Here is a 14,534-nt window from a genome sequence, read left to right as displayed (position 1 = left end):
CAAACTGGAAGGCATTCAGACACAAGAAAACAAAAATAGGAAAGTAGTAGCTATCACCTGTGCCTTGTGATAACCTGAGTAGGATTCAGACACATCACTAGGAGAGGAGGAGTGAAAAAATTATCACCTGTACATACCTAGTGAAAGTTGAACAGAATTCAGAAACACGGGAAACAAAACAGTTGTTCTGAACAAAGCACTATGAAAAGTGTCATACGTCCACTTATTCATCATAAAATACCTCACATGAAGCTTACACACAGATGAAAATGGGGAATTTCCATGAATAACCTTTTCAATCAACCTTGGTCTCAGTGAAGATGCAAGTGGGTATGGAGCACAGTGAAAAAAGCCAAAATAAAGATCTGGTCTTCTGGTTTTCAAGTGGCATTTCATTTCTTACAAAGGATGCCGCAAGTGTTTGAAACACATTTGCACCTTTATAGTTAGAAGAACTGTGGTGTTATTTATTTAAAATGCCAAATTCACCTGGAAAAGTGGTAACAATTATACAGTCAGTGGTCATGAGTTAGATGAATCACAGATGAAATAATAAAAAATTACCATCCCAGAAGTTTCATATTAGTTTCAGTCTTGGTTAGGATATGAGTGGGTGGAGTCCAATGAAAAGGGATGTTTTGTTTCGTTTCGTTTTTAAAGGCTCCAACATGCTTGCATGTGTCGGCCTTGGTCACCTAATGGCGGCTCTCCACGCTGAACGATCCATTGCAGCCTCCCTGTTCAGTCCCTTAACCCTAAGGTCACACTTAATGACCTCATCCCATGTCTTTCTCGGTCTACCCCTCATGACCCCACCCCCAATATTAACACTTCTCACCTTCCTCACCCAATTATCATCCCCCATCCTCTCCACATGTCCAAACCACCTCAATCTACCTCTCCTCATCACAACACCAATACACTCCAGTCCCATCCTACCTCTCAACTCTTCCATCGTAAACCCAGCCCCTCCAGGCCTTGGACGCAGGGACGCACTGCACATCCACCTAATCATTGTCATTTCTGTACGTCTGAGCCGGTGAATATCTTCCTCCTTCACTGCCCAGGTCTCACTACCATACAGCATTACACTCCTACCACATGCTGCATACAAAGACCCCTCAGCACGTAGGGAGAGCCCTCTCAATGTCAGGAGAGGCAAGAGCTCCCTGAACTTCTTCCAACCACTTCTCACCCTAGCCACAGAGCTAGCTCCAGCCCCACCTCCAGCACACAACATGTCTCCCAAATAACAAAACTCTTCCACACACTCAACAGATTCACCAGCAAGTTCAATCCTTTCACGTCTGACAATATCCACCTGCTCACCCCGACACGCCGTACACATAAAATCAGCATTATCTTGCAGTCTACCTCTGATACCACTACATCTCTTATGCACCCATTTATCACACACACTGCACAAGATGGAATTACTTCCCACGCCCTTGCGGCAAACTGCACATGGCCACTCTCCCTCGTCTTTGACACTACCGCCACCAACCCTAGATATCATCACTTTTGTTTTATCTGCATTTACCCTTAAACCCTTTTGCCCCATACCATCTCTCCACTTCCTAAGCCTTTCATCCGCCTCCCTTTCGTTCTCTGCAATCAACACCAAATCATCAGCATACAACAACTCCCACGGGAGTCTGTTTCTAAAGTCACGTGAAAGGGCTTCAAGTACCATGATAAACAACATGGGACTCAAGACTGACTCCTGATGCACACCAACATTCACGGAAAACTCATCACTCAAATCTCCATTCACACTCTCCTGGGTGTGAGCACCCATATACAGTACATGGCCATAACCACCCTAACCAGCCACTCCTCCAAGCCAAGCTTTCTCATTGCCCACTTCACCACCTCTCTAGGGACTCTGTCAAAGGCCTTTTCCAAATCAACAAAAACAAAATAAAGATCCCTTCTCCTACCAATATATTTTTCCTGAAGCTGTCGAACAATGAATATGGCATCAGTTGTCCCCCTACAAAACATAATCATCATTCAAAGGCTGGGTGAAGCTTACATGGTATAAAAGCCTAACTCATACAGCTGGAAATTCATCTTTATCTCTCTATCACCAGACACCTAAATCCCTTAAGTGGTGACCAAAAATGAATCACCTCCATGTCATCATGTCCTCTGGCATCATGCAGTCCTTTATTCAAATTACATCCCCAACTCTCACATACCTCTCTCCACCCTCTTTCTTCATTTTACCATCAGTCTTCCCCTCCCCTTCTCTCTCCACTTTACTCATATACATTCTACTAGCCAGTCTTTCATCCTCCTTTCTCTTCATATGGCTTAATCATCTCAAAGTAGTTTCCCCAATTCTTCCAAGCACAGAATGATAACAATTAATTCTCTTTACCTTTTCATACACCTCAGTTTCAGTAAGGGTGCGGGTGGGTATGGATCCGCCATCCTTGATGTGCCGTTGCTCCTTCTGGTAAGTGTGGAGGATTTCTAGGAACTGCTTGTAGATGTCTGGCTGCCCCTGGAACCGATGCTGGGGACATGGAGGGATTTGTTAAGAGGTTTGGTTCTGTGTCTATGTATCCATTTATCTATTTCGCTGTTTAAATCCATCTGTTTCTAGGAACTGTCACTATATGTCTGACTACCCTTAGAATCAGTGCTGGGAGGTGGAGGACTTTGTTACATGGTTCAGTTCCTTATATTAGTATCTTTCTTTTTATCAAGCAACGTACAACAATACCCCATTATAATGGACTATCCATCCATCCACCTATCATCCAATCCTATGATGCCCCATGAGGAGCGTAGGAGCCCGGGGCTAGGCAAATTGGTCCTGACATTTAAGATGCGAGTGACCAGCCTCACTCGCCCAAGTGACATTACGTGAGCAATAAACCCCAACCACCCCCTGGATATAAACCTACACAGGCTCAATCCGATTGGAACGTCTTAATTACCCACGAAACCACCAGGCGCCATAATTGGTTATATGGTTATCACCCAGCATAATAAATGGTTTCCAGGTATACAGGAAACCATTTGGCTTGTCACTCAGTGTAGAGTCACCCATAGGGAGAAGGAAGAGAAAAGAGCAAAGGAAAGAATGACAGAAGAGGAAGTGTAATGTCACACGTAGGCAGAAGGAAGAGGAAAGAATGAAGGGAAGAAAGACATAAGAGGAAGGAAGGGAGGAAAAGGCAGACACCCATAGGAGCACTACATCGAGTGAGTGGATGGTGAGCTACTGGGGGGAAGAGGCTGATGGTATATCTGATAGTTCAAGCCCAATAGGGACTCGCTATACTAGAAAGAGGGTCGATGTACTGGCATACCCTGATATCCGGCGCTTTGCTAACCAACAATTCGTTTGACTGAACAAAAGAAAAGGGGGAACATTCCCACGAACCACAAGGCTGTCGAATCGCTAGTCCGAACACTCCGCCACTCCCTAGGTTTGAAACGAGTGTCTAAATGCGGATGTGCACATGGATCTCCCTGTCCCCCCTACATCCCCTCTCTTCCCCCCCGTCCCTCCTCCATCCCCCATCACACTCAGCGCTGTCAGGAGCATCTCCCTCCCCATTCCCCCGCCCTCCTTCACCAGGGGTTGTCTCTCTCCCCGTCCTCCCACCCTCCTCTACCGCTGCTTGTCTCCTACATGCGTGCAAATGAGAGAGAGAGAGAGAGAGAGAGAGCAGGATGGGGGGTAGTAGGGCAATTTGGTTGTCTTGTCTCCCTCCCAGTCCCCCCACCCTCTCCCCCACCCCTGCTTGTCTCCCTCCCAGTCCCCCCACCCTCCCCCACCCCCACTTATCTCCCTCCCTATCCCCTCACCCTCCCTGACACCTGACCGCCTGCCCCGTTCCTTCACTCTCCAACCGCTTTGTCTGTTGGCCTGAATACCTTTCTGCATGTGATGTATATCTCATTTTTTAACAATAGTATGGTTTATGAGGATAATAATATTACCTATGGTGTTCCTGTGTCAATCTCTATTGACTGAGTAAGGTATATGAGAGTTTGGGTTTGGGCCTGGAATGCAACTCTGGATTTTCTTCAGGTTCTTATGGGGAAAATTGCTTCAATATCTGACATAATGTACTCACTAATCAAACACTCCCACTGGAATGCAACACTGCCATATATCAGTGTATGGGTGTATACAAAAAATGTTTCCTGTAGCAAGTTATCATCATCATATAATCCTGTGTAAGAGCCCTGGGCTAGTCAAGTTGGGCCTGACATGTAAGATGAGAGTGACCAGCTTCACTCATCCCTCAATGGTATTAAGTGGACAATAACCCCAACCAACCCTTGGCTATAAACCAACACAGACTCAATCTGACTGGAGCATCTTAATTACCTACTAAAATACCAGGCACCATAATTTGGTTATATGGTTACCACCCCACATAGTAAATGGTTTCCTGATGTACAAGAAATCACTTAGCCTGTCACTCAGTGTAGTCACCCACAGACAGAAGGAAGAGGAAAGTGAGGGAAAGGACATAAGCAGAAGGAAGAAGAGATGGAAGGAAGAGAGGAAAGGGTAGCCACCTGAGAGCAAGTTATGATGTCAATAAATCAGTACGTACGGGTTTGACCTGTGTCCCTTGATGTATAATAGATCAATAAGCAATAAAGAACTAATGTTGGCTCTCACTTCAATAGATAAAATTAAAATCAAGAGGAAATACAGTACTGGTCCTGGGATCAGTATAATAAAAAATTTGTCTAGTATACTGCTGGATGTGCTTCCTATATCAGACCTTGGTTCAGTATATAACACAGGTTGTCGGGTAGGGTCAAACAGTCCATTACATCCAAAGTCCAGTACAGTGTAAAAGGGTCCACTAAACCATGAGTTTACTGTACATCCATCTACTTTTAGGAACTGCTTGTAGATATCTGGGTGCCCTTAAGAGCAGTATAGCAGAGGCAGATGGGGTTTGTTAGGCTCAGCTGTACAGTAACCCACCTAAATTAATCAGAGTATTTATAAATCAAAGAACTACTGGTAAATTTTTGGCAAACCCTGAACCCACTGCTGAGGGTGTGAATGAACACCTATACAGTATGCTAATCTATCAATCTTTATCTTCCAATCAATGTACATTTTATCAGTGTATCTACAAGTACAGGTATACCCTGGTTTAAAGATCCAATTGGTTATGTAAAATCCCATCATTAGGCAGGGTATCATATACTGGGGTAGATTTAACATGTAAAGTACTGGGATGCATTTTTCAGCCTCGAGTTTCCCTCCCAACCAAGTCCAAAACCCACCCAAATGAGCCCAAAAACAAATTTAAAGTCAATCTAAATGGCCTAACCGATGTAAAAGAAGCTAACCTAAGCATTACAACAATAAATAGCTCACTAAAACCTACAAATAAAATCTGAAAATTGTCAAATATGGAAAAAAAAAAAAAAAAAAAAAAAAAAAAAATAGTAAACTGTACCCGAAAATGACAATGTTCACCCCACCTATGGCTAAAACACATTAATCTAAGTTTAATAAGTTTATAAATCAACCAAAACACACAATTTTAGTCTAAAATATCATCAAACTCTATTTAAAAAAACAAAAAACTATCATTAAACCTCAGTTTGGCCATTGTTAGGTGGGGTATGATGGTATTTCTACCCCATCATTAAGCCGGGGTATTGTATATCGAGGTATACCTACCATTTAAAACTAAATTTAAATTAATTCACTGCTATGCTGTAACAAGTTATGTATTATTCACCATACACTTCCTCAGTATTCAGTTACAAAACGAGAATCATATCTTACTTTATTTTTTTTAAAGGCTATTTATATCCAAACATTCCTATTTTTTTTAAAATAAATGTCTCGGGCATCACTAATGAGAACTCTGGGGAGAAATTTATAAACTTAGCAGACACTGAACTGTAACCTGAATTTACTCATACCAAAGTTCAGGCAGTGTACCTTAATCTTATTGACATAGTTGATGGCATGGTTGAACTCGACTGGTTGTGCTGGCTGCTGGTGGTGATGGTGGTGATGTTGGTGTGGTGGGGGTGGTGGTGGCGGTGGCTGAGGGTCCCGGCTGGGATGCTGTGGGGCAGTGTTGGTTGAGTGTGGCCCACCTGCCGCACTGCCCGTCACACCCGGGGTAGTGGCTGGAGTGGCATTGGGGTTGGTGGAGGGGGTACCACCGGCCACACCCACGCCCGACACCTGTGCGACGCCACTCCCGCCACCGCCTGTGCCCCCACCGCCAGCCACTGAGCCTCCTCCACCTGGTGTTGCTCCACTGCCAGCCCCACCACTGGCACCACCACCCCCTGGCCCTCCTCCGCCCACACTGTGAACACTGTGGGTGCTGACAAGACCTGCCCCGGGATGTTGCGTCACACTGGGGGGCAACGTGGTTCTGGACAGAACAAAATATATACAGTATATATATATATATATATATATATATATAAAGAATTTTGTCAATACACTATGAGCTTGAATTTCAACACTCAAGTATATAAATTAAATGCATCATCATTCTTATACAGACTTTTCACACCTGGGGATAGAGTGATGAGAGAGAGAGAGAGAGAGAGAGAAAAAAAATTTTTTTCCTAGCTCTGCCTCAGAGACATAACCATATGCACATGATTTGCTGATATTCTCTACTACAGATGTGCTTCACATATAGCTGCCAGAAGTACAAGCAAATCTATCACACAGCGTATTCATCGTAACTTGAATGTCAGCACCTGTAAATATAATAACTAAGTACTATCTTTAGGATACCTCCTTGCTCCATTATTACATATAACTCACATAAAACATTAAAAAGGCACTGTGAAACAATACTCAACATCTAAATCATCTCTCCCACATGTCCAAAGGGCAGGGAAATCCATAACAGAGGCCTTTGGATCTAGCATGGACATGAATATACAAGTGTAACTACAGTAACCCCTCCATTGTGTGGGTTCCATGTATGCAGATAAACACTACCCATATTCAATAAGTGTGTGTGCGGGGGGGTGGTCAGAAATTAACCTCTAAAACATGGGCTGCCAGGTGCCAACATTGAAAGTCCTGTGCAGTGCCATATGTCAACATGGCTGGTGATGTTTACATTAAATCTGCTACTCTTGATCATGAACCAGATGACCCTTTTCTCTCATATTTATCACAAGTAGAGAGCCAGTATTATGTGTTTTTGTCTGACATTACAAAATTCCCATAATTAACTGCTCCCAACCATCAGTTTCTGTCCTTGTGGATGACAGTTCACATAACATTTCGCATTCTTTTAGTAAAGTTTACCCTAACATTGTCAACACTTCAATTTATTCCTAATTACTAACCCAATCATATCTACAGCTTACTCCCATGACTGGAATCTACTGAGGCACTTTATAACTGAATGTGGAATGTACAAAGCATTATTACATTTTGAAGATGTTTGTTTTTGGAAGTCTGTCACTGTTCACTGTGGTGTTAAATGCAATAATAAATGAACAATGGCTTCTGACTATTCTACACCAGCTACTAGCGGAGGAAGAGACAGGCCTCAGAGAATGCCCATGTTGCTTCATCTCCTGTAATCATCACTTTTTAATAATTGTACAATCTAATTTTTTTTTTTTTTTTTAAATACCCAGCAATGTTCCTTCAGGTTGTATTCTTGCTAAAATGAGTGTTAGGCATGACCTGCCCCCCCTCCCCTCCAACTTTCCCTTGTGAGAGGCAAAAGGGGGACTTTGGGAAAATTTTTGGACTGCCCCACACCAATTAGCCATACTGATATAACATGGGTTTCAATGGTGTCATAAGTGCAGTTCAATCTACAAAGTAAACTTCAAAAATACTGTACATTAGTTGCACAAATGGAGGGGATACTGTATATCTGTCTCAATTAGAGTCATCATGAATTCTAGTTCACAGTCTAGCCTGCCAGGTGTCCATAGTGTAGCTTCTGGACAGAAAACTGAAACTGGACAGCTCAAAATATCCATACATATGTATATATTTCTGACAAACGTATTTTTCCCCATTTATTTTCTGTATAACATGTAATATATATGCAATATTGTACAATAACTGCAAGTGCTTCTTTGTCCTTGTGTTCACTGTTGAGCTCCTTCATCTTGGGATATATTCGGTATATACTTCACTCATTTTTCTTCAAATCCAGCAGCAGCATTCAGTGAATTCGTCCAAGTATTTCATTGCAGAATGTTTCATTACATGGCAGTCATCCCCTAATCTTAGTAACACCGTATGTAGTATCTTGCACTTATACCGAAATATGTTTCCCGGCTTGAACAATAACAAACCCAGCCCAGCTGACCAACCATGGGTATCGTCTGCTATGCTGCTAGGCTGAAAGTATTCTCAAGTACTGTGCCATTTATCAACAACATTTTATGAAATACATGTGTCAGGAAGATGGTCAGATGTCTTACTGACCTATAGGTAATTATAGGTCGATATATAGATATATACAGATAAATATATATAAGTATGTTACAGGCAGATTGTGAAATCATTCATTTCGTGAATTAAGGTTAGTTTAGTTTATTTAGGTTGGGCTGATCTAAGATAAGGTTAGGTTAGTTATGGATGGTTCAGGTTAGGTTAATTTAGGCTAAAGAAAAGGGGACGGTAACTTCCAGCATGACACTTCGTGCATACGACACTGGCAGTGTGATTCACCCCATGCAGTATGAAGTCAAATTCGTTTGAAAAATGGACTGTTGCACAGCTTAAGCAATACTGTACTTAAGACAAAGATCAGTGCCTCATTCGGGATATAGTAAAGGAAAACTAATACAGCTAGTGAGAAACTCTTCAACATCATGATTTACTGGATCAAGTTGAGCCAATTGATGGCAAGAGTGTAGGTGAATCGAGACAAACTGTTTGTGTTAATGGGAAATTATTGGCATTCCCAGATCCCCGTTTATAAACAAACTGGGATGATAACCAATTTCCTATCCAGTCAGTAAGATGTCTTGGGTAAACTGCATGGAATCTCGTAGCCTTCTATCCTTCATCCTGTTTACATCTATTTTCCCAGAGCTCTCGTCATTTTGGTTCCTTAGCTGAGGGAAATTTCGCCCAGTACATAACTTCAGCCACTGATGGATACTGATTAGTATTAGCACTCTTTATCTTTTAAAACATTAAATATTTCAATTCAATTCAATGCCTGTGAATTATTGTGTTATGTTGATGGTCCGAGACTCCCTAGAATGATAATCGTGCGCCTGGCAGCTTGGCGGGCATCTGCATGAAGATACAAGAGATTCCTCATTTCATATCTTGGCCAATTTATATCAACATTCACAGACAATGACATGCATTTAGATTACCTTTTACAATCTTACCATAGTTTCTGGGTACATAATAAGTCACTTCAGTAACCACTGGCTGTTCCAGAATGTATGAACGGGCTCTAAATTGGTATTTGTTAAATTTTCTTGTGGTAGGTGGGGGCGCTCACCATCCAATAACTCGATGAAGTGCTGCTCTCGGGTGTCTGCCCTTTCCTCTCCATCCTTCTTTCCTTCCATTCTCTTCTGTCTTTCTTTCCTTCATTCTTTCCACTTCCTTCAGCCTGTAGGTGACTCTGCACTGAGTGACAAGCCAGATGGTTTCCTATGCACCAGGAAACCATTTACTACGCTGGGTGGCAACCATATAACCAAATTTTGGCGCCTGGTGGTTTAGTGGGTAATTACTGCGCTCCAATCGGATTAAGCCGGTGAAGGTTTATATCCAAGGGATGGTTGGGGTTGATTGCTCATGTAATGCCACTCAGGGATGAGTGAGGCTGGTCACTCTTATCTTAAATGTCGGGACCGACTTCCTAGCCCCGGGCTCCTACGCTCCTCATGGGACAATGCAGGATTGGATGATGGATGGATAGATGGACGTTAAATTTCCTTACAAGGTTTGCAGTATTTACACGAGGATGACATGATTTTATTTATATTAGATAGTACATCTTTATATATACATACAATAATGAAAATTACTTTCAAGTATAGTTTAAGCTAAGGAACAAGAAAAATATAAATCTGTAACTGATTACTCCCTAACGTCCCTTGTCCCTATTCTCTGATAACAATACTATGAACACCTGGTGGGCTAGACCATGAACTAGAATTCGTGATGACTCTAATTTTTGCTGCATCAAGGGTGTTGGGGGCTCCTGGTTACTCAATTTTGAATTTTGACATTTAGGGTAAGGACAAACTGCCCTTTCATGCCAAATCCAACTTGATGGCCAGAAAAACAGGTATCCTATATTCAATTGCAATGTCGAGAACTCCCTATAGTGGCCTGATCATGAAAGATCAAGTCACCTCAAAAAAGCCTCTTTTTATCTAGCATGTATAACAGTGTCATAAGAATATAGTCTCATGCACTGTGCGAAACATGCAGAGAACAACTACCCCTTTTGTCAAACTGAGCAGGAGAACTGTTTTGTCTCCTACACTCTATAATCTATACATGCACGACATACCCACACCCGACACATCACAAATACACATAGCTTCCTATGCAGACGTCATAACACTAACATGTACACACCAAAATGCAAACACAACTGCAAACATCCTCCAATCTTACCTCAACTCACTACACAAATGGTTCACCACAAACAGACTCAAAATAGCCTCAGCCAAATCTAGTGACTCTTTTCACAAAGTGGACAGCAGAACATGGTAACATTCCACACCTCACCATAAACATCTCCCTACCACACACACACAAAATCCTTGGTGTAACATACATCAATGTCATTTATACAACACATCACAAGCATTATAAATAATCAGCATCAAGACTCCAAGGTCACTTGTCCTTACAATATTCGGACACAACAAAGAAACCTCCACCACAGTATACAAATAATATATGCGTTCCGTGATGAACTAAGCAAGCCCTGCTCGAGCTTCTAACCTCACTGAAACATAGTACAACACCATACAGACCATACAGAACAAGGCCCTAAAAATAATCGCAGGCTGCACAGCTACCACACCCACAGACTACCTACACAATGAAACCAAAGTCCTCAAAGTCAAGGATATGTAGACATGAAAGGCACATAAATTCTTGCTGCAGCCTCCACACACCATCCACTAAACTAAATGGTAGCACATCTACATACTCACCAAAAAACATCAAAACAAAACCCAGCACATGATATCATACACAAATACTGTCATCTCTTCCCCCTCTCCTGCCTCAAATCAGATTCCAGAAGCATATCCAAGCTCAAATTACCCACTGCTCCATTCAGTCACTCAAAGACAACACACTTCTGCATGCACGGTCTCCTGATATCCACTCTTCTGAATCCTACCTCCCTCATGAGGACAGGGTCCACCTGACCATGCTGAGATGTGGATATCATCCAGCCCTCTTGAGTTATCAGAAGAGGCTGGATGATTCCATCACTGATGCCTGTCCAGAATGCAACACAGCACCCCGTATTATTAAGCACATTATGGAAGACTGCATTACACACAATCGCCTGCACCAACAACACAACATACACTCCTTGAGAGCTCTGTGGGAAAGCCAGGTCTCAGCCATAGTCTTCCTTAGGGACTCGGGGCTGTTCAGCCAGACTGCTAATGGAACAACAACAACTACTACTACTACTACTACTACTGTTTGTTTGAAAGGGTAATGATGGTAACACTGCCAGGTCTATTTTTACCTCTGCCAAGGAGGTTGTGTTTGGCTCAGTTTGTTCGTCTTTCTGTCAGTCACCTAACAATATGGAGAAACTAAGAGAAACAAGCATTTAAATTTTCAGTTGTTGCTGTTGCTCAACCTCAGTCTCTCTGGCCAAACAGATCCACTGACTACAACAAAGAAGCCACTTCCTGCGGCAGATAGTGCCCCACCAGGGTTGCAAAAAGGTTCTTCCTCATGGCAAGGTACGTAATGTTCTTTATAGAATTGTACTTGAGTTTGGATGCATGATCCTGGACTTTCAGGGGGTCAAGATAACAACTGGCTCAATCACACCTGGGGCTTCAAAATATTGGCAAAGGTATGCACTTTGGGTGCCCTCGTTATGAATCATTCATTTGCCTTGTCTGTAGATTTCATAGTCTCTCATACACATAGCAAGTTCAACCTGGAATCACAACAGTAGCAAAAGAAATTATTATACCCATCCATTCACCATAAAAACCCTTTACTGTCCCATCAGGGGTAAAGGGGCCCTGGGCAAGGTTATTCAGTTCAAACATTAAAGATATGAATGACCAAATGCTCACCTCATATTGAAATATGTTTTCATGGGTATAATTCTTCCCTCTGAATGTGCCATCCACACATGATGACAAATAGCTATCACATACAACAATGAATCATTCTCTACACCTCCAAGCCAACATACCTTGGGGGTGGTGGGTGATGTGGGGGTTTGACTGTGACGGTGGGTGGTGGAGCAGGTGGGGGGTGATGTGTGGACGTTATATGATGGTGGACGCCCTGTGGAGTATGCACCACTGTCGTCTGCTGCCCAGGCACACTCACACTCACCTGAGGAACCAAAAACACAACAAACTGTAGCCGCTGGGGAGGAAAGGCATTTACATGGCCCTGCAAACAAATGCAGAGCTATGCAAACACATGAAAGGGTAACTGCTTTGTTGATATGGAGAGGCATTAGTACAGCCAAGTGGAATCATCCGCAACTCTGCAAAAAACAAAAAGAACCATGTGAGTTACTATCAACACACAAAAAGTCATTCCGTAATTCCCAAGTACAGTACATTCATAACTTTGAAAATCATGCATTCTGCTCAACCTCTTATCCTATCCGTGACTGGAGGGAAACTGTAACTGATTCTGAATCTGAATATTGTTTTTTAAAAGAACAATATATGTGAAGCTACAGAACATGGTGAATTTTTTTGGCCTATCTGATGAAGCCATGATTCCAGGGGCTTGAGTGACGACTGAATGGAAGCGTGGCCCATTGAATTGGGCAAACTAAGGCTGTCTGGATGGTGCTGCTCCTCACCCTGCCCTAGGGTGGGAGAGGAGGTCCAGATGATATGAAAATAATAATAATTGCTTTCCATGTCTGTGGTTCCAAATTAATGGAAACATGATTCTTAACCACCTGATTTTGTTACTCTTAACAGGGACCTCCTTAGGGTCTGACGATTTCCAGACAGTGTGAAGATTTCCAGACAGTGTGAAGGAACTACTGAATTCATACAGCTGTAAATAGCAGCTGCTGATTCTCCATCATCATCATCCAATCCTATACTGCTCCATGAGGAGCACAGATGCCCAGGGCTAGGCAAGATGGTCCTGAAATTTAAGATGAGAGTGACCAGCCTCACTCATCCCCGAGTGGCATTATGTGGGCAATAAACCTCAACCACCCCTTGGATACAAATGCACACAGGCTCAATCTGACTAGTGCACCTTAATTACTCACTAAACCACCAGGTGCCATAATTTGGTTATATGGTTCCCATTCAGCGTAGTAAATGGTTTCCTGGTGAACAGGAAACCGTTTGGCTTGTCACTCAGAGTAAAGTCACCCATAGGCAGAAGGAAGAGGAAAGTGTGAAGGAAAGACAGAAGAGGGAGTGTAAAGTCACCCATAGGCAGAAGGAAGGGGAAAGAATAAAGGAAAGAAAGACATAAGAGGAAGGAAGGAAGAGAGGAAAGGGCAGACACCCAAAGCGGCACTACATCAAGCGAATGGATGGTGAGCACCCCCATCTACCACTAAGCTGTCGATTCTAATGCAGAATATATGTAAATAATACAGTTCAGTTGGTATCACTAAATTGGAATGAAATAGATCTGGACAGCCTACAGAATGCACATATGGAATGTTTAGTTAGGAATGCTAAAGTCGTATGTGGTATGGCTGGAGTAACAACAAAAAAGAAAGGTACAGCACCGTGGGATGAAGAGGTTAAGAAAGCAGTGGAGAAATAGAGGAAGAAGTGGCTAGAGTGGTTACAGAACATGGGTTCAAAGGAAATAAGAAATGAATATACATGTATTGAGATCAAGAAGCACGTAAAGAGACTAACGAAGAAGAAAAAGATGGAGGTAAATGATGATCTAGGAAGAAAAATGAATGCAAATTGCTCTGAAAATGGGAAGTTTTTCTGGAAAGAGGTGTGGAAATGTAGAAGTGACAGCAGAAAGAAATGTGAAGGTGTGAAGTATGTAAGTGGTATACAGTATTATTAACCCATGGGGATGAAGTAAGGACAATATGGAAAGAATATTTTGAAAGTCTGATGAATGGGAATAGAGAGAGCAGAGTGACTGTAAACATGACTGGTTTTGGGGGTGTGCAGAGAAGGAATGCAGTGCCAGGAAACATGACACACAGATGAAGAACACTGTGAAGCAGTTGAAAAATGACAAAGCAGCTGCGGTTGATGAGGTGTATGCAGAGATGATTAAGTGTATTGGAGAAAGCAGATTGAAGTGCTTGTTGGAGATATGTAAGAAAGCATGGATGAGTGAAACTGTGCCAGCAGAGTAGAAAAAG

At 42.5% G+C, this 14,534-nt stretch overlaps 1 protein-coding gene across 1 annotated transcript in view; it reads right to left on the bottom strand.

The window, feature by feature from the left end:
* The window catches only part of LOC145406158 (paired amphipathic helix protein Sin3a-like), a 121,305-nt gene that overhangs the window by 47,463 nt on the left and 59,308 nt on the right, over positions 1–14,534 (bottom strand). Inside the window, exons 7-9 of the mRNA XM_080277354.1 lie at positions 12,399–12,544; positions 5,948–6,395; positions 2,384–2,521 (exon numbers count right to left, since the gene is read on the bottom strand). Coding sequence (XP_080133480.1) covers positions 2,384–2,521; positions 5,948–6,395; positions 12,399–12,544 — 732 coding nt within the window. The remainder of the gene's footprint in view (positions 1–2,383; positions 2,522–5,947; positions 6,396–12,398; positions 12,545–14,534) is intronic.

Source organism: Coenobita brevimanus, chromosome 69 (assembly GCF_032717465.1).
Source record: "Coenobita brevimanus isolate Jiangsu-jjx chromosome 69, ASM3271746v2, whole genome shotgun sequence".
NCBI lineage: Eukaryota > Metazoa > Arthropoda > Malacostraca > Decapoda > Coenobitidae > Coenobita > Coenobita brevimanus.
The sequence above is the reverse complement of the archived record's forward strand: the minus strand, read 5'-3'. Positions and strand labels throughout refer to the sequence as shown.